Source organism: Oryzias latipes, chromosome 3, assembly GCF_002234675.1.
Source record: "Oryzias latipes chromosome 3, ASM223467v1".
NCBI classification, from domain to species: Eukaryota; Metazoa; Chordata; class Actinopteri; order Beloniformes; family Adrianichthyidae; genus Oryzias; species Oryzias latipes.
Window position 1 is genome coordinate 11,579,504 of NC_019861.2, and position 21,964 is coordinate 11,601,467.

Genomic DNA, 21,964 nt, shown 5'->3' on the forward strand with positions numbered 1-21,964 from the left:
AAAAGCAATGTATTTTCAAATTGACATGTCCATCTTCAATACTTCAAGAGTATAGGCAGGGCCAGGTTCTGAAAGGAGGAAGTCCTGTAGAACATTCGGCCCGACTGTTGCAGTGATTTTGGATTCTTTTTTTTGTTTTTCTTCTTCTTCTTCTTCTTCTTCGTTTTCTGTGGTTTATTGGTGCTTGGCAAACAGCATTACCACCACCACCCAATCTGTAGTGTGGATCAGGATGCCCCCCCCCCCCTCTCACAACCCATAACTGAATTGAATCGGTTAGTTCAAAAGGGGCTCAAGTCCGAGAGGCTTGTCTTTCCAGGAAATGATTTTAATTGCATAGCTTAAAGGGAGGCTACACCAAAGAATTAATACTTTACCCAGATTTAGCACCAGTTCATAGCTTACAAATGCCATAATATGAAGCACCTCACTTTTATAATTTCAAAGGACTAGCAAACTAAAATCTCTGGACTTGGGCCCTTCTTGAATTAAACAGGGGCGCTGCCATATTGGATAACTAGTGCTGCCATCTATGGGATAAAGCCAAACCCATGCAAGAGAGGCCCAAGTCCAGGAATTTTGCACTTAATGCATTTTAAATGTCAAGCATAGTCAATATATTAAAACAGACTTGGGACTTTTTTGCACATAATCAGATAGCTTTTCCCTTGAAGACCATAGAACATAAAATATCTCTATTTTGAAAAATTGAGGACTTGGGCCCCTTTTGAACTAACCGATTCAAATGAACCGAACTGAAGCAATTTAATGGCATTTATTTCCTGCAGAATGTGGAAAGATTTCTCCATAGAATTCTGATTTTTGAAATTCTTTTTATGTGGGTTTCATGAGCTGGAACCCCAATTTATGTAAAAATAAACAAATAAATACTTAAATCAATCAAACAAATACTAAATAGGCATAAAAAAAGTGCGTTAAGGGTTTATTAAAGTTTAAATGAACATGATAAGCAGAACGAAAAATTGAAAAATGTAACTAGGATTTTACCGCTTAAAATAATGACACACTGTTGCTATGTCTTCTCCTATATTCCTAACCTTAAACTTACATTTTCTTTACATGAAGTGCCATATTAAAAGTAAAGAGAATAAAACTAGAAACTTCTGAAAAGAAAAATTCAAAGCAGCAGGAAAAAGGGACTTCTGTCAGTTCAGCAGAGAGTTTCTGAGCGCACCACAATTAATAAAAGCTTTGGTTTCTCCCAAACAGCTTTATCTGGTTTGGTGTTCACAGCTGTGTCTTCCTTTATTAATATGTTGGAGAATACAAACATGGAAACCATAAACTGCACCGTTTTGCTTTCTTCCAACATCTTTTGAACCCTTTTGTTCTCTGCTTCCTAATTTTGTTGGTTTCAGTAATTTTCTATGGATTAATAAACTCTGAGGCGCTGTTTGTGCAAAGCTGAGCATATTCTGCTGCAAAGTGTCAGATGAAAACTAAAACAGGGCTTTGGCCGCTTCAAAAGCTGCACAAACGTTTTTGCATCTTTGCCCTAGACAGGTGTGTGAATTTAGAATTCAAATTGAGCACTTCTGTGTTTCTGTAAACAGCAAATGATAATACCTTTATGGGAACATCGCAATAAAACTTCTACAGAAAAAAGTACAACTGTTTTCATCAAACAATTTAAAATGTGGAATTATACACTGTAACAGTCTAATGTGTCTAATGCGCCCAAGACGTTTGATTTTTATTTTATTTTAATAATTGTGACTTACAGTTAATACAATTTTAAATGAAAGTTTCATAGAAAACAAATGATACTTAGGCCTAATCAAAAATGTTTACATAGCATAAGTTTTTAAAAGCACAAACATCTAAAGCACTTTTTTCTTGGTTGATGCTCCTTTAGCATGAATTACTGCAGCAATGCACTGTGGAGGTTATCAGTATGTGACTCTGTGTAGGTGTTCAGGAAGAACAGGTGGTTCAGATAAGAGCTTTCTGCTGTAGAGCCACACTTGTCATACCATATTCTTTACTAAACTCATTTTTATTGAATTTAGATCAGATGTGACCAGTCAGTCCCAGAAATGCTTTTGTTAGCTAAAGACTCACTCTGATGAAAATTGTGTTTTTAACATACTCTTGTGGCATTATATACCTTGGGACATATAGAAAGAATATTACGATTACAATAGCATTTTAACATTTTTCCTTTTTCAAATTATAGAGATTTAGGAGCAGAGGAAAAAATGCTGCTGTCAAAAGCTTTTAGGAGTGACGTACAAGTTACTACAACAAGCTCCCTGCTCCACTCTGTTCTTATGCATCCACACATAGACAAATAGATTCATGTCTTTGTTTTCCTTGTCTGAGCTGGCATCTGGATCAAAACTGTATGTCTGGATAGCTCCAATATCGCTCACCTTTTTTTTGTTGCACTGGTAATGATAGGTTGGGAAGTTCGGACAGGCTTACTCTGCGCAACAGTCCTGCCCACAACTCAGAGGTGAATTTTTTTATGTACTGCTGCAGCTCTGCAGAAACCATGTCTTGAAAAAACACTTTTTGATTTTGGCTAAATACATTTGGCATAATAAGATTTATAAGACCACTGGAAAGCTTTTAAAATAGATCAAATGGGGACTGCAGGGAGACTTTGACCAATAATAAGCACTGTCTGCAGCTTTGATGCACATGATTGGACATGAGCAAATCAGTGGACAGTAACTTTAATACTGCGCATCTTCTTTATACTTTCTGACTTTAAGATTTTGGGGGGAAAAAGCTAAATGCTAAGTACTTCAGCTATAAGACAAGTTTTCACCACTGAGCAACAAACCAACTTTTTTATTTATTTTTTATCCTCAATCCTGGTCCAATAGAGCTTTGAAACAGGAAATCCAACAGCAGAAGCTCATGTCCAGCAAACATCTGTGTGACTTTTCTCACATCTTTGACACCAGCAGCAGTCCATTACTCATGAACCCATTTCAAATTTCTAAATGGGCTTCATTTCAAAACCTCTCAAGGTTGCAGTAATCTCTGCTGCTAGTGTATCTTTCTCTACCACACTATTTTCTGCCATTTAGTTTTTCATTAATGTGATTGGATGCAGCGCTCTGTAAACAGCCAGCTGTTTTAGCAAATGAGCCTTTGCCTCTTGCCCTCTTTGTGCGTTTGCAGTCGTTCCCATGTTAGTGTCGTTGACTGATCCACACTGACAGACCCTTTGAAGCCCCACTCATTCAATTCATATGTTTAAATTATTTGATCAGTCTACGTATTATAAAGCAAGAATTTTTGTCTTATCAAATGTATTTACTAAAACATACATCCAGTTGCAATAAATAAGCTCACTAAGCTGAATGAAGGGAGAGCTCTGTTTTTGACTTGATTCAAAACTGGGTAACCCTTTCTTTTACAGTACAGTACTTACAGTGTACTTAAGTGGTGTTACCAAACTAACTGGGTAACTCTTTCTTTTACAGTACAGTACTTACAGTGTACTTAAGTGGTGTTACCAAACTAACTGGGTAACTCTTTCTTTTACAGTACAGTACTTACAGTGTACTTAAGTGGTGTTACCAAACTAACTGGGTAACTCTTTCTTTTACAGTACAGTACTTACAGTGTACTTAAGTGGTGTTACCAAACTAACTGGGTAACTCTTTCTTTTACAGTACAGTACTTACAGTGTACTTAAGTGGTGTTACCAAACTAACTGGGTAACTCTTTCTTTTACAGTACAGTACTTACAGTGTACTTAAGTGGTGTTACCAAACTAACTGGGTAACTCTTTCTTTTACAGTACAGTGCTTACAGTGTACTTAAGTGGTACTTACATGGTACTTATTGTGTAACTACTGGGTACTTTTTATGGAATTTACTGGGTACTTTCATGGTACTTTTTTTGTGTCTACTCTGTACTTACATGGTACTTACTGTGTATTTATGTGGTACTATTTGGTTCATACCTATGTGGTACATACACTGGGTATCTATAATATTCTTACTGGGTATTTACATGTTGTGCAAAGGTGTCTTTTATGGTACTTACCACATGTATGAACAAGGTAAGTACAAATAAAGTACCTTGACCTTTAGGTCTGCACTCGCTGCATGTTTCATGGTATTTACCATGAATTTACCACAGAAACTACCCCTTAAGTACACTGAAAATGGACTGTAAAAGAAAGTCAGCCCTATTTCCACTCAACTACATGGTACTTTCATTACTAAATACTGGGTATGTTCACTTGAATATTACTTGGTACTTACCCCTTAAGTACACTGAAACTGGACTGTAAAAGAAAGTCAGCCCTATTTCCACTCAACTACATGGTACTTTCAGTAGTAAATGCTGGGTATCTTCACGTATTACCTTCCCGTACAGTGTACATACACACTTGGTGTTCTGACCTCACCAAACGAGACAATGCTAAATTGTTGGTAAAGGTGAAGTAACTGCATTGTAAAAACATATTCTGGCCTGATTACTTCTTGTAACATGAGGCAAATGTAAAGAGAAACAAGACAGCAGTGAAAACAATAATCTTTAATGATACACTTCTGCAGCATACAAAATGTCATCACAATGAAATTTGTTTTAAGTTCTCAACAGCATTCCAAAAAACACATTATTGGCCTGAGGGTCGTGCTTTTTGTCCGACAAAGTTCTTTCAGTAGAGTTTGGTAACGGTGCAGGACTTCTTCAGGGTTTGTAACTGCAAGAAAATTCACAATAAATGAACATAAAAAGCATAAAGACTTTTATAAAGTACAAAATATATTTTACTTTTTTAATCATTTCTGTAATGAGTTTGATAAATCTCTGTGAATTCTTTATTGCTTTGACTGTAATGCTTGAAACTAATCAATTATCCTCATTTATAAACATGATGGATTATTCACAACTTTATATTTTAGTTACATAAACAAAAACAACAAAAAACAAAATAAAGAAAAAAAATCAAAATTGCCATAAAAAATCTAATTTGTTTAGACAAAGAATGACAAAAGTAATGTTTTAATTGGCAATTGCTGTGTGTATTTCTTCTTTATAAATATTATTTGCACCTACAATTTGCATTAGCATGAAAAACATGGCCATGTAAAAGAAAAGGAAAAAAAGAAATAAATAGGCAATTTCAAATTCAACACAGTTACTCACAAAAATATGTTTTAAATTAAATTTCACTGTTGGGTGGTATTGTTTTCTCTATCATATTTAAAAAATAAAATAAAATAAAAACGGAGAAAGAAAAGAAAATGGGGAAAATGCAGTTAAACTCTTCATTAATGTAAATAATATGTCCACTCGGTGGATTTAGCTTACTTTAGCTTTCTCTCCTGTGGCTTCACGGATTCGTCTGGGATGTCTTCTTCACCATAGCTGATCTAAAGCGGTAAAAAAACGGAAGTACGTCATCATTATTTTAAATAAACGCCTTTCTTTGATTTTCCCAGAAAGACGTGCGTTCAAACGAGCACAGAACCACAGACTTTATTATTTAGCCTACGTGCTTGTTTTACAGGTGCCTCTCTCCTGGTAAGTAAAAACAATGTTTCTAGAATTTCATTACAAACTTTGAAAAGTTATACATATTGAAATAACTGAAATTATTGCAGTAAGGTGGCAGACATGCTCTTACGTTACGTTTCAAACACAGAGAGAGCAGCTGAAATCACGAGGTTAGCTTCTTTATAAAGTTTGATCAGTTTAAATATTTACATATACGGTAATTTATCCAATATTTAAAAAAAACAAAAACACTGGCTTACCTGCCAAATGAAGAGAAATTCAAACTGTTGCACGCGCCTCGAGGCTCTCCGGATTAATGCACGTTCACCTCGGGGTAGTTGTGCTGCATTCAAGTGCGCTGGGAATTTGCAACTTTACTCGCCCAGCCAGGGGTAGTTGGACCTACTTAACAAAAACACACACTCGGGGTGTTTTTAGTATTAAAAGTAAATATTTAGCCTTGTTGTTTTACATATTTTCCTGACATTATATATTAAAACAAGTTCATGTTTAAAACAATATTTAAAAAAAGTTAAGTTTTGAATAGTTTATTATCATATTTATAAATGAGGATAAATGATTAGTTTCAAGCGTTACAGTTAAAGCAATAAAGAATTCACAGAGATTTATCAAACTCATTACAGAAATGATTAAAAAAGTAAAATATATTTTGTACTTTATAAAAGTCTTTATGCTTTTTATGTTCATTTATTGTGAATTTTCTTGCAGTTACAAACCCTGAAGAAGTCCTGCACCGTTACCAAACTCTACTGAAAGAACTTTGTCGGACAAAAAGCACGACCCTCAGGCCAATAATGTGTTTTTTGGAATGCTGTAGAGAACTTAAAACAAATTTCATTGTGATGACATTTTGTATGCTGCAGAAGTGTATCATTAAAGATTGTTGTTTTCACTGCTGTCTTGTTTCTCTTTAAACTTGCCTCATGTTACAAGAAGTAATCAGGCCAGAATATGTTTTTACAATGCAGTTACTTTATCCTTACCAACAATTTAGCATTGTCTCGTTTGGTGAGGTCAGAACACCAAGTGTGTATGTACACTGTACGGGAAGGTAATACGTGAAGATACCCAGCATTTACTACTGAAAGTACCATGTAGTTGAGTGGAAATAGGGCTGACTTTCTTTTACAGTCCAGTTTCAGTGAACTTAAGGGGTAAGTACCAAGTAATATTCAAGTGAACATACCCAGTATTTAGTAATGAAAGTACCATGTAATTGAGTGGAAATAGGGCTGACTTTCTTTTACAGTACAGTTTCAGTGAACTTAAGGGGTAAGTACCAAGTAATATTCAAGTGAACATACCCAGTATTTAGTACTGAAATTACCATGTAGTTGAGTGGAAATAGGGCTAACTTTCTTTTACAGTACAGTTTCAGTGTACTTAAGGGGTAAGTACCAAGTAATATTCAAGTGAACATACCCAGTATTTAGTAATGAAAGTACCATGTAGTTGAGTGGAAATAGGGCTGACTTTCTTTTACAGTCCATTTTCAGTGTACTTAATGGGTAGTTTCTGTGGTAAATTCATGGTAAATACCATGAAACATGCAGCGAGTGCAGACCTAAAGGTCAAGGTACTTTATTTGTACTTACCTTGTTCATACATGTGGTAAGTACCATAAAAGACACCTTTGCACAACATGTAAATACCCAGTAAGAATATTATAAATACCCAGTGTATGTACCACATAGGTATGAACCAAATAGTACCACATAAATACACAGTAAGTACCATGTAAGTACAGAGAAGACACAAAAAAAGTACCATGAAAGTACCTAGTAAATTCCATCAAAAGTACCATGGAAGTACCCTGAAAGTACCCAGTAGTTACACAATATGTACCATGTAAATACCACTTAAGTACACTGTAAGTACTGTACTGTAAAAGAAAGCGTTACCCAAAACGGACCCAAACGGTCACGGTCCATGATTATTTTCAAGCTACTTGACACAGAGTATACAGAGATAGAAGATCAGAATTATGGGTAAAATTAAGTATACAAATAGGAACTGCAGTAAACTCTATGTGATCTTCCTGCATCAGTGATCATTTATTTGTCTCAGTTACGCTTGATGTGCCTTTTTTACTACTTTCTGCTTTAATAATGGGGGGAAAAAGCAACATAAAAAAATGAAACAAAAAAGCTTGAACGTTTTGGAGAATTTCCAATGAAATCAGATGGACTAATTTCTTTTTTGCTTATCAAAAAACAACTGACCCAAAAACATTGTTTACTGGATGAGCATTTTTACAAGAAGGTTTTTTATTTACACACTGAACCCTATCTGTTTCAGAGACTTGAATCACGTGTTTGTTATCAATTATGTAGCAACAATTCAAGTTTTTTACACCCTTTGTGCAGCTGAACACACACAAAGAGCTGTGAATTTCGCATGCAGAGTGCCGTCTATGGAAGCAGGAGCAGTGGCAGACCGATCAGTACTTTCCTAAACGGAGGGGTGAACAAAAGCCCATCAATCGTAAGCATGTAGAGGGGGTTTGATCAAGGAAATCCAAAATGTTTTGCTGCTTTAATCAAAATGATATAGGCTATATTTATAAAATGCTGATGAACTTGTGTTAACACAGTGCTAATTGTAATATATGTACTCGAAATGTAATGAGGGTGTTTAATCATTGAGCGCATTCCTACTATATTAATCCACAATGTCGAATGTAATTTTACAATTAGTTATTTTCAAAACAAACATAGTTCCTTACATAAGACCTTACTCCCAGAATAGTTTGACCATAGAGATTATTTCTACATTTACATGGTAGGTGACTTCAGAGGAAAATGGTTAAACATTGTGTATTCTCCCTTTTAAACTCTCCAATAAAGTAAGAAAAGCAAACAAACCAGTGATTCGATCACAAACACTTACACTGGGTTATCACATTCTCTTTCAGCGCTCTGTACTCCGGCTCCACACGTCCTTGTGCACGCTGACCACTCACTCCACGGCGCCCAGCCACCATCTATGCTCCCAGGCTGATACCCGACTGCAACACACTGGCCACCTATACACCACTGAGAGAAACACATGCTTATGCTTGTGGAACTGGAAAAAAAAAAATAATCGCACCATAGTTTAATAAGACCTTTAGAATATGTCTCTATATATGATTCATTACGTTTTTCTTTCAGAATTGTTGTATTTTTCTGAGTACAAGTCACGTTTTTTTGAATAGTTAAGCCGGGGGCGCGATTTATGCTCAGGTGAGACTTATATATGATTTAAAAAAACAACAACTTGTGTGTTAGTTATCAGCTGCCAGCCGGCACTGTAGATACCAGATTTTCCTATTGGCAGCAACGCAAAAGAAGCAGCACCAACCTTGGATGAGTTGTTCCAAAGCAACACAGACAATGTGGAATTCAATAAGTTTTGTGATTTGAAGCTGGGCAATATAACATTTTTATATCACAATATTTCTTTTTTATTTTATTAAAGCAAAAGCTTTTGAATTCCAAAGAGCACATAGATAAAACAGACTGCTACTCAGTGCTTGATCAGTTCCATTTAAACACAAAGGAATATTAGGTATATTCTACAGATAAATTATAATGCTTTCATGTTTTAAGATTGACAAATGTTTTTGTCAACATCCTGTGAGTAAGCTGGGAACTAAAAGCAAATTCTCTGAATTTCTTCTGGTAGTTTACCTTTGCTTTTTTTGCTGGAGAATCATCATTTTTTTCACTCTGAAATTGAACACGCTTGGTGATGAAAAAAGGTTGGTGATATTTTCAGTCTTAGAAAGAACATGCTTTCTGCACAATATGCAGTGCAGTGCACTGTGTTTTTTTTTTGTCTGATCTGAAATAACAAAAGTACCTCCACACATGGGCCGGAATTGGATTCATGAGTCACCAGCCAAGCTGGCTGGTTGATAGAAAAAAATCTACCGGCCAAACATGTTTTTTACCGACCAAATTATTACATGTTTACACAGAAATACCTTAGGCGTTTTACTTTTTAAACTTCTTTTCTGATTTCTTTTTTTAAGAAAATGAAATTACACAAAATTAATTTATAAATGGTATGTAGATCTCGAGGAGGCTTTGGAGCACAAACAGGACCGGCCGGCAGCTTCAGCGAACCATGTGTCTGAGTAGTGCTGGTATTAACCTAATCCTAACCCTTCCTCTGGGTCTATGCGGCCAAGAGTAAAGCATTGACCGCACATATTTAGATAATTATGAGCGAACAGTCACTTAAAACTAATTATAATAAAAATAAAAGCACGTTTAGAAAATCATCTTGCTCAATATGCAGGTTTTTTTGTTTACAACAGAACTCGCTATTTCTACCTCTACCGCTGCTAATAGACTGTGGCTTCAATTCTGTTATTATTTCAAACATACTGTTTTTATTAATGTCCTATGAATTTATTTTGTTTTATTTATCTGCCATGCCTGAAAGGCCAGTCCGTGAAAATACTGTCTTTAAACTGATCCGTGATTGCATATAGACGACACATGCTTGTTAGCATAGCATCATTTCATTAAAATGCACTTTTTGGCATCTGCAACCTAGATTCCGGAGTAATTTATGGTTCAAAAAATATTGTATCTGTAGTGAGTCTGCTTTTTCTTTTTTTTTGTGTTATTTTTCTAAATAAGGAGACTTGCAATACTGTAACACTGCAGAAAACAAGAGGGAAACATTAACCTTTGCTGACGTGGTGCAAAATACTACAGACGGGACTTGTGAGATGGGATGTAGGATTTGAATCTTTGAGACACAGGTGCTTCTGAGCTCATTTGTTCCCCTAACTGTTAAAAACGAGAGGTGTAAACCTCAGATGAGCGGTCTATTTAGTAAAACTAACATTCTCCTGCTAATCCAACCAAACGAGATAATTATCCTGTGAAAAACAAGCCTTTCAACATTATTTTGTTTCATAGTAGAATTTAGCAGTCATAATAATTATTGCCATCATTTTCCCGGACTGCATATAATGCTGTTTAATCTGTGTGCATTTTTAAATGTTTCTTACAAAATGACACAGTTCACTGAATTGAGAAATTGTTTTCTTCTTTTGCTTTTTTGTAAACATGACAGCTAATTCATTTTAAACTGTTGATGTACTTAACCCTTGTGCTATCCTATGACCCCACCCTTACATTGATGTGTTATTCCTACCATGACAAAGGTGGATAAAGGTGAAGAGGATTTCATGTAATCCATGGACACCAGTGAAGATCACAAATCATTGAAGAAAAAAGGTTTAGCACGCTGTCTAGTGGGTCTAGATGACCCCACTCCCAATGTTAAAGTGCTTTGGATAGCACAAGGGTTACAATCTGAACATTTTAAAGCCAAAGCCAGCTCATTTTGTGTTTTAAGATGAACAGCTTCAAAAGTATTTCTCGTCACATTCAACTCACTTTCTGCTCTCCACAGCTTGTTCCGTCCACAGCCCCGTCCAGCTTGGAGTGGCAGGTGGCTCCCACGGTGCACCACAGAGTGCTGCAGATATTCTGCTGAAGTACAAAGTGGTATATTTTTTTCTCACCATGTTCAACACAGTTGTCTTTTTATCTATTTATTGTTAGGTGGATTGCAGAATATAAGACTGAGAAATTCAGTGGTACTCCTGAATTCCACTAAAGGAGCAAATTCTAAGTAGGGGGTGAGGAGGTGGTCTTACAAGCCCAGAAGACCCCTGGGATCTTATCTAAACAATCTCCAGGCCTGCATTTTTACATGGACTGGTAAAAGACTGAGGGGACTGGCATTCCTACCAGGTCCATAACTCTCTCAACCCTGTTTTCTGACAAGTAAAACACTAAACTAAACCAGCCATCATGAAGGATTTACCACTCATTTATTCCACCCGTAAAGCTAAAATATCCCCAATAATTCCTGCAGAGGCCCTGTCCTCCAGATGCTGAGGTGTAATCTTCCTAAATGAACAGTCCACTGCGGAGCAAAGCTGTCATCCACATGAGATCTCAGAAATTACACAGGAAAAACAGACCCCTAAGAAATAAGTCGAAAATTCTTACCCAATTTGGCAGATTCCTTTTTAAATAAGCAAATAATAATAATAAATGCCAGTGCTGTAAGAATGGTCTTACCAAGAAATCTAATTTTAAGAAAAAAATTCTCGTCAGTAAGATAGTGTTTTTAACCAGTGTGCTGTGGTACGCCTATACTAGTGTACTGTGAGAGGTGGTCAGGTGTGCCGGGGGGAAATTATTCAATATAACCTAATTGGTCTGAAATACAATTTCCATTTCTGAGAAAACAGCACTGTGTTCATCCAAGTAGCCCCAGGTTTCTTACTATGTAGTTAGGTATTTGAAAGGTCACAAAATACTATTTTCTTTGAGTTTTTTTTTAAATTCTATTTAAGACACTTTAACAAGAATGACTGTACCTTTGCTGCAACTTTGGGCAATTGCTTTCAATTTTGAAAAAAACCCACTTTGATCATCTTTTGATTTGTAGTAAAAGTGGTCTTTTACTTATAATTATGTCGTTTTTAGCGATCATCAACGACACCTGTGTTGTTTCTGAAGACATAGTTTCTGCATTTGCGTCTGAGTTGTTGGTGCAGAGCCTGCCCCTACTCAGCTACCATACATCTGTTTACAGGCTCTCCCACTAGCTTACAGCCCCTCACAACCTCAACCTAACATTATCAGTGCAACAAAAATGCCGAGCAATATTGGAGCTAGCCAGCTGTGAAGTTTTAAATCAGATACCTGAGAAAAATCCAAATCATTTATGGCCATTTGAATTGTACATTTTGATGAGATTTGAGCAGCTTAGGACAAAGAGAAAACATCAATTGTGCAAAAACGAGGGGTAGTCAAAGTGTGCAAATATGCAGTTGAGCAAATACAATTTATAAATAGAAAGGCATGGAGGTAACTATATAGTAAAGAGCAGTAATAAGTAAAAAGTCCAGTCAATGAGATGTGCTGCTATTAGAGGGCATTCAGTTAAGTGATTGCTTGTGGAAAAAGCTTTTCCTCAGTCTGGTGGTTTTTGTCCTGATGGACCGGTAGCATCTGCCGGAGGGCAGTAAGCTGAACAGGGGGCGGGCCGGATGCATGCAGTCTCTGGTGATTTTAGACGCTCTGCTGAGGCAGCGTGACCGGTAGATGTCTGCCTGAAGGGGAGGGGGTGGCCGATGGTTGACTCTGCTCACCTCACCACCCTTTGGAGTGTCTGCCGTTCTGCTTCCATGCAGACACACACGCCATTATTGTAGAGAGGACGGATGGAACCACTGCGCTTCCTGAAGTGGAAGATGACTTCAGGAGTATCTTTCATTGCAGTGGGTGAGTTGGTGCCCCTTCAAGACAAGTTCTTATGTTGAAATGTCAACATTTTCTACTAAAATGAAAACTGAAAAATATTTAAAAAAAAACAAAAAAAAACTGCAGAATAACTTTCAATTGAAGCAGATAAGACCCCATTCTTTTCTGAAAATGACTGCAATTACATTCATGAGAAGATATTAGTCTTATATTTGTTTGTATGACTTTCAGCGGAGCAACCTTGTTTTTACACATTTTATGAGAGAACTAACGTCGTTTTTAAGTACTTTCTCTGGAGATACTTTTTTCTTTGTTTGAGGGACTCACAGCTCTGGCTTTCATTAAGTCCAGGTCTTTCAATAAGGGACTTTAGTCACATCTCTTTATTCACAGTGTTTTGCTTTTTTCCTATTGGGTTTGAACAAAGTGAATGTAATATTGACAGATGAAGCGCACTGACACTCACAAAGCCCTCATTGTACTTCACCTCTCACAAAAATGATCTCTCCATAAAGAAAAGATACGTTTACAGAAAGAATCGATTTTCACATCCAGGATAAAAAGCATCACACCTTTTATCTTTCGTGAAGAAAGTGTCATGTCTTTAGTGTTTCTGTTTTCCCAAGTCTGTAGAGTGGTATAGAATTACTCCTGCTCAGTATTAAAGATCCAATTCACACTTTACCCCCTAAGTAGAAATGAAATCGTATAACAGACTAAGAAGGCACTCATTGAAAAAAAACAAAAAATAAATAATACATTTGAAAAAAAACAAACAAACAGCAATACTCACAGAAGGCATAATTAAAAGTCTTAAAGGGTCTATATTTCATGCAAAATCAACTTTTTTAAACTTTTAAGTGTTTTGTAATGTTCATTCCTCACAATAAACAACCCAAAGCTGTATTATGATCTATTCACTCATTTCTGAGTTTCCCTCTAAAAACCTGCGCTCTGACCGCCAGCCCTTCCCAATCCACAAAAACGAGCAGGTTCTCATATTGTGATGTAGATAAGTGAAGAACAGACCTTTCCAGGAAGCGTCTGTGCTGCCGGCACCGCCCACGCTATCAAAAACAACCACATCTCCACAGAGCTAGCGGTGATCAGCTAAATGCTTTTATTTGAAAGTTTCACTGTTATAGTTTCATTGAGACTCATACAAAGAAAAATGTGGAACTGTGGCATGGATTTGTGTGCTAAAGCTCTTGTTTGAGTTTATCATGACAACAAAATTTCCAACTTAACTATTTTTTTAAATTTATTTACAGCTTAACTCATCATTAACTTCCAATCTCTCCTTCTTATTCAGTTTAAATGTTTATGAACCTTTGACTGAGAGGAATTGGACAGCATCCAATAATGTGGTTGTTCCGAGAACCAGATTCAGTCGCAGTAAAGTTAGGTATTCTTCATTTGTATGATGTAAGGCTCTGTTGGTCTGCTGGATCTGACCAGAAGAGAGCGTGTACAGATTACAAATCAACACAGAGAATCTCAGTTTTATGATCACTGATGAAAACACCTAACCTGTGACTTTAGGGTGATGGGAAAGGGCTTGTGGTTCACTGTAATAACGGCTGATGTTTATCTTGACAATGATGTCATTTAGCAACTGATGTGCAGCTTCTGTGCTGTGGCATGGTCTGAAGACTGACTTCAGATTATTGTGACCTTTTTTATGTCTTTAAAAACATTTCAAAAGGATCCAGACCCTTAAAGCGTTAATATTTTTAAAAGAGTAGTGTTTAAATATACTAGAAACAGGTTTACTTCTTGTATCACACTTGAAAACAAAAAAAGAAAATTCTGTGTGTGCTGATTCAATGAAAACTGGAACATGAACAGAGCAGTTTTATCATGTTTAGAGTAAAAGCATGAAGTTAATTACAAGCAGCAGCAAAATCATCAATGACTAAAGTAAATGTATTTTTGCACATTTAACCAGAGTATCTTTATCAAGCGATTTCTTTAATTCAATTCAATTAAATTTTATTTATATAGCCCAATATAACAACACAGTTGTCTCAACAGGCCTCACACAGGTAATTGTACAAAATATAAAATAAGTAATGAAATACAATAGCCTATTTCTAAACAAAACAAAACAAAACAGACTAAACTAAAAACAAACTAACTTTGAAACCAGATCCCATATAGTTTCTTGTGCCCAAGCAAATTATGTGGTGCTTTTCTTTGTCATATCTACAAGGTTTTTCCAATGGATTTTTAGTCTGCTTATCAGTCAAAACGATTTGAATAAAGAAATACTTTAAAAAGTGGTTTTAATTTTCGATTCTTCTATATATGTCCTCTATCATCACAAAAATGCTACAAGAACCCCATTAAAAACACCAAAAACACAATTTTCTTTGGAGTGGAGTCTTTAAGGTTGTATTCTGAATAAAATTTAACAGATATGGTCCTCAGGGATTTAAGAAGACCAGCAGATCTCCACCAGAACCACCATCTTAATGGAAGATGAATCTGTAATTGTCTGAAGAAGGATGGAGATGTAACATCACAAAATACCTTAGATTCCACTGTTTAAGTGTCACAGGCTGCTCTAAACAGCACATGTTCAATTCCAATCAGTGAGCCTGCTGTAGATCTACTGATCTATTGATCTGATCTACTGCTGTAGATCTTAAGCTGCTGCTAGTTCCTCTTTACTGGAGCATCGGCATCATGTTCAGTTTAAAGTCCCACTCCAATCACCAATCTATTGTAAAAGTGTTCCCCAGTGGTCTTTCAATTATGATTATGCAGTTTTAGCCAAAATCAATAAACCTGTGTCGTTATCTAGGACATAGTTTCTGCACAGTGCCAGTAGTTCATTAGTAATTAGGTCTCTAATTTGTTTGCGGGGACTGTTGGTGGAATAAGCCCACACCAACTTCCCATCACTCAACTGTTTACACGCACCCCCACTAGCATACAGCCTCCCACAACCCCAATTTAATATTACCAGTGCAACAAAAATGGTGAGCAATATTGGAGGTATCTTCGCTGTACAGTTTTGATCCAGATAAAAAGACTTACATCTAGTCATCTACAAGTGAATGCCTTAGTAACTTTTATGTCACACGAGCTTTTTCCTGCAGTCATTTTTTGTCTGCTGTGACAAGTTGAATAAAGAAATACTCAGCTTAGTAAGCTTCATTTGACAGTTTTTCACGCCTGAAGAACAAAGACAACTGAAAATCTAACAATAATTGATACTTTATTTCCAACAATGGGGAAATTCTTCTCCGCATTTGACCCATCCCCTGGGGGAGCAGCCAAGCTGCGCTTGGGAGGCAGCTGTAAATTCCTCACCAATGATAAGGCAACTGCCCCCAGTACCATTGTTCATTCCGCTCCGGGAATTGAACCCTGGATTCCTGCGTGGTAGCCTTTCACCTTACAAAGCAAGCTACCCAGCCGCGTACATACATGGGCTAAATCAAACACACATTTTTAAACACGCAAACCCCCTAAATCAGAGAGGTCTCACATGCGCCCTATCTGCCAAAGATGAAAGGCCCACTACTACCTGAGAATACCCCACTATTGCTCTGAGAGGCAGCATGGGGCCCACCCTAAAGGTGCCGGCACAGCACCTTAGGGAGTTCATCACCCACCCACAATGACGAACGTGTGTCAGCAGGAGGTAGAAGCCCCCAACAAAAAGAACTTCAGGCCGAGACTGACCAGTCACAACGAGGAGAATGGTGATGAGGAAAGTCCACCTCTACAATTGAGAGTATCTGGCACCCGGGAGGACAATCATCCCTCATTCATAAACACATGGATCACCCCTGGAGCACCAGAGACAAAATCCCCTTTTCTGAACCAGCTGATGGCCTCTCCCACAAAGGGTGAGCTAAGGATTGAAGCATTAATGGTCACGCCCGACTTGTATCTCCTCTGCAAGGTGTCATTAAAAATTGGTGGGTGACGGTTTGAATGGACACCTCTTATTAGGAAGAATTTTTGACAAATTAAAAAGTTTGAGGGTTTGAGAAGAATTATGTAAATACTTTTTTTCTTTATCATTTCTTCTAAGATCTTTGAACAAAAAAAACAACAGTATTTCTGTCCTTTAAACCTGCAGATTTTCTTCTCCCAAAAAGAATAAAAATAAATCCTTCCTTTCTTCTCTGATGTTTGCCACTCCTGTCTTTTTGAATGTTTGTCCATTCAATGAGAAATAATGTTAAATTACTTATGCTGTTATGCTGTTTAATTTAAAACAACAGTTCAAAAAAGAGCTTGTAAACTAAACAATGATAAAAAAAAAACATTTATAAGAAGAAGCAGAAACTAATGGAAAGCCTTTTTTGGTCCTGGCCTATTTCATAGTGCTATAAGTGCAACATAAGGCAGATCCTTATTTATAAGTTGCTTGGTCCAGATAAGTGTTTTTTTGCACATTAAAAATATAAAATGTATCTGGGACAGCCTACTGCTTCTGATTTAGGCTATTTCCAGACTTCATCTTGTTTATCCTGTTTTCCATTTATAGACAAGGTCCACCAACTTTCCTTTGTTGTGCAGGAGCAGGTGCATTTATACGGAGACTTGATTCCATAAAGGGTGGATTCTTTTTATCATCATTGGTCATTTAGGTCAACGTTGGATCATTCAGAGATCCTCACTGATCATCTGGAGAGAGTTTGCTGCACTGAAAGTAAAGGGGCTGAATAATTTTGCATGCCCAATATTTCAGTTTTTTATTTGTTAAAAAAGTTTGAAATATCCAATCAATTTTGTTCAACTTCTTGATTGTGTCCCACTTGTTGACTTTTTAACACTTTATTTTAACACTTTTATATAGTTATGTTTGAAGCCTGAAATGTGGTAAAAGGTTGAAAAGATCAAGGGGGCCGAATAATTTCGCAAGGCACTGGATGTACTGTATATTATGCATCTCCACTATTTGTTTAGCCATATATTAAAATTCCAAAATCCTAAAAAAACAGCCACTAGCTTTCTTAGAAACATCAAATTAACTAGCACTGACATACAGCAGTTTTGCAGCCCAGCAACTCCCTTTACCTTCTGCAGGACAAATTGTATTGATTTTATGTCCAACATGCCAAGCCAATAAATTCCCCCTGCATTCAATGTAATTGCTTTATGCCAAGGATTTCCATGTTCCTATTACCAACAACACAAGTTGTGAAGTAAACTTGTGACTTTAGGTTAGTTTAAACCTATTTCTTGTTGCACTTAAGAGATGGGGTTTTGGGTCAGCCCTGACTGCAGTAGTTACAGATACAGCGTAGCAACACAGTCAACGCTCTGAGCTCTTAGAAAATCCATTGGGACTTAAAGGCTTCAATGGACTTCATTAGATCTACCAGTCAGATGGTCAGACAGCTTTAAAACCTTCATGTTTCACCTATCAGAAGGAAACCGGTAGGGAGAGGGGTATGATAAAAAGAAGCACATTCTGTATTCACAGTAATGTCGAGTCGTGGTTAAGAAGAGCGAGATGAGAAGAAATTGAAATGATGATGAAAAGAAAACTGTTTCTGTTATTTTAATGATTAATCATTTCAACTATTTTTGTGTGAAATGATTTGGGCAACTGGGTGCAACACCAGCAACGTGAGTGAAACTCCCCTTGAAGTGGCTGTAATTAAAGATTTTGTGCACATTGCCGTAAGAGCAGTCTGATTACAGCCAGGCAAAGACTGAGGTTTGTGTGTGTGTGTTTTAAGTGCTGCATTGATTAATGTTTTCTCAATAGACAATCAAACACTTACACTTTGGAATATGACTTGGTATTTTGACATTTCTCCCTTCAACAATTATCTACAATATTTACTCCATTAAATAACTAATTAGCTTGTGTTTATCGATAAAACTGATTAAACTAATAATTGAAAATCCTTTTTATACAGCAAACAAACTTTTGTTTTTTGCTCCCATTTGTCACGAGATGAACTCATCACCTAAAACTTAAAAGATTTCTACATACACAGGACACCATTCTGTGTTAGCGAGCACTTCTCCTTTGCCGAGATGATCCCTCCCACCTCAGGGATGGATCTCTGGATGTATCTCTGTGTTGTGTTTATAATTTTGTTCAGTGCTATTATGATCATCACTTAACGTGTGAAAAAATAATAATAAAGAAAAGCCAATGAGGACAGGAGCAACTTGATTTAGTCTTGTGTGGCTCCACTAAAATTGTCTCTAGAGTAAAGACCTATTCACTGACACTTCACCCAGCTTTGAAATCTTATGCGAGACACTAATTAAGCAAATAAACCACTCAACAGTTAGTTTAAGGCACATTTAAGCAGGTCAAAGTAGCAGTAAGTGGGGGAAGTTACCATTTAAATACCTTTCACTTCTAGATCCAGAGACTTTTTTCTGCTTGATGGGAAATTTAAAGTATAAAACCAAATTAAGCTTCACTGTGTTCCCCAGGTATTCGTGATATAGTCCAAACCTTGACACGTGTTACCTTTTGCATGTGTGAGCATTGTTTTCTCTCTGTGCAGGAGCTGTCCCTTCTAAAACCTGCTGATTGCCATCGCATCAGCTGATTGATTGAGGCTAGTTGACAGCATGGAGCTAATCAGTGGGAGCAGTTTTAAAAGGCTGAAAACTTAAAGCAGAGAAGAGCAATACAGAAGAGAGCTGGGAATATGGTGTATATTGGAATGACCAGTGGGGAAGACAATGTACTATCCAGACTTAGATTGGGATGTACTTTTCTAAACCAACAGCATTTAATGGTGGGCAAACATGTGAGTGGGAAATGGGAATTTAGTGCTGACACTGAGATAATAGGACATGTAATAATGACATGTGACAAGTACGCAGGGCTATGTAGAATGTTCAAAGAATGAATGGGTAAACTGAAGACAAGCTGAAATATAAACACGTGTTGAACATTCACTCCAATTATGTGTTTTTGTGTTTGAAACATGCTGGCATTTTTTTGATGATGGAGGATGTCTTAAAAAATAGGCTCAAAATTAGTATTTCTTAAAGTATTTCTTTAGTCAAATTGCTGTAGATCAGGAGCAGATGAAAAAGATTCTCTTGGTTACATAGGTGCTTCACACCAGTTTTCTAAAAAAACTATTGCCGCTCTGCAGAAACTGTCCGGAAAAATGGCACAGGTTTTTTGACCTTTTTGGCTATCAAATGACATAAACATAAGACCACTGGAAACGATTTTACAATAGATCAAAATATTATTGGAGGGGCTATAACTAATAGAGCTGCTCATGAATTTTTTATTTTGTTTATGAGAAAAACAAGGTTGTTAAAGAAATTTAAGGTTATACTAAGTAAGGGCAGAGGTGAGCGCACTGGGCTACTATCACTTTCATTTCCAGGGGTTTACTTGGCTAAACTCAGAGTAGTTTTTTAGTTGGTGGGCATTTGTTAATATTTTTTGCAAATAGCAGTTGTAAATAAATCTATATTTTTGCAATGTTTAGTCAATGGGTTTTTGTGTATTGTTTTTGCGTAAATGGGTGTTTCAGGCCTCTGCGTCTATTTGCGACCAGTGAACGCACATTAAAAATTAAACCAGTATAACTGTGACTAATCAGAAACTTGGATTTGGTAGTGATGTATGGATAGCATCCTATTTTGATTAATGGAAGTGCCAACCATTTGAAATTAAACATGAAAGAGGAAATAATAATTGCAGTTCATGCCCAACTGGAATTGTATAAGCCTAAGTCTTTCATATATTGGAATAGAGCTTTAAAAGAAAAAACCTGGAGCAAGATTCACGAGATTTGCACCATTCAGAAATGTGGCACCACGTCTCTTCCGATTGTGAGTTCATGCACTAGTATCGGGCAGCAACAGTCCAGTGTGAACACCATCGGCTCTAAAGCGCTTTTAAGAATGCCTGTTTTTTAGCATTATTTTGAATATGCTAAACACATGCTTGGTGTGTATGTTTGCTTTTGTTTAATTGTACTACATTTCGGGATATAGTATTACCAGTAGTTTTGTTTGAACCAACACTACATAGAAAATAAAGGTTCACTGTGAGTTATTTTACAGTGAGTTTCCGTCCTACTTTCCAGCACCCCTATAGAAGAGGGTACTCTCACAGCACCAGAGGAGAAACGTCTGATGCCAAGCTTCCTATCGAAAATACAGTAGATGGGTGTTCACACAGAGCTTTTTGCCGTGAGCAACTCCTCTGATTCCATGGAACTGTTGTGTCAAAAAATATCTATGGAAGCAAAGACATTATCGACTTCAGCACATCCTCTGTGTCTGCACACAGTGCCCCATGTACATCCATACTAAGTGAAGCTGTTTCCATAATATTCAATTACTTCCACTATTGCCTTTTCTTGGAAACGTTTGGTCCATATCATTACTTTCAGTAAGTTGTTTGTCAAAAAACCTTGAAAAGTTTTCTAATCAAGACATTCCTAGTAAATTGTTTAGAACTAAAAAAGAACAAACTCTTGTAAGGATAAATATATACATACAATTTCAATCAGTACAACTTTAAAAGGAATTTTCTTTCTTCTTCTTGGTCTTGGGCAGTTTTAGTGAAGAGATCAGAATTTAAATCTGATCTGACAGGTTTGAATCTTTAAGGTCTAACCTTGGCAAGGTCATGCAGAGCTTTAAGACCTATCTTAATGAATGTTTTAGTGAATTTCTGAGGACAGTGCTTCAGAAAGCATCAACCCAGTAGAATCCACACCTTTACAAGAAGTGACAAGCAGCAATTTATGGATGGATACGCAATCACTGATTTGATTTGAGAACTCTGCTGGAATATTTATTCATGAAAGGCTCAAACTTTGAAAACATGATGGACAAGTAAGTTTTAAAAGTGGCCAGAAAGCTGATTGTGATGGCAGCATACCCTGCCACACCCACAAACAACATGGCGGTAACCTCCCTTCAGCATTGCACACTTTCTTTTTAATTTTATTATTTCAGATTCTTTATTCTTAAATAAATGCACACATTTCTTTGAGTTAAAATATACATTTATTTATTTTCAATAATTTCTAGCACATGGACACTTGTTTAGTTTACTTATTTTGGTTTGTTTAATTAATGTCACCTGTTTTTGAGTTGCCAGTGCTGAGGGGGCTACTGGTCGCTACGGGTGTGGCTGAGGTTCTGCTCCTGGAGCTGTGCTGTGAGGACTGGCAAAGGAGGAGCTCAAGTCTTC

General features: G+C 36.8%; 1 protein-coding gene and 1 long non-coding RNA gene across 2 annotated transcripts in view; both read right to left on the reverse strand.

The window, feature by feature from the left end:
- LOC101166699 (A disintegrin and metalloproteinase with thrombospondin motifs 7) overlaps positions 1–21,964 on the reverse strand; it is a 202,016-nt gene that overhangs the window by 84,338 nt on the left and 95,714 nt on the right. Inside the window, exons 10-11 of the mRNA XM_023952917.1 lie at positions 10,912–11,007; positions 8,402–8,547 (exon numbers count right to left, since the gene is read on the reverse strand). Coding sequence (XP_023808685.1) covers positions 8,402–8,547; positions 10,912–11,007 — 242 coding nt within the window. The remainder of the gene's footprint in view (positions 1–8,401; positions 8,548–10,911; positions 11,008–21,964) is intronic.
- On the reverse strand, positions 4,657–5,869 carry LOC105356528. Its single transcript, XR_910646.3, has 3 exons — positions 5,752–5,869; positions 5,306–5,367; positions 4,657–4,694 (listed from the first exon to the last, which is right to left on the reverse strand). It is a non-coding gene; the product is annotated as an uncharacterized LOC105356528 (long non-coding RNA).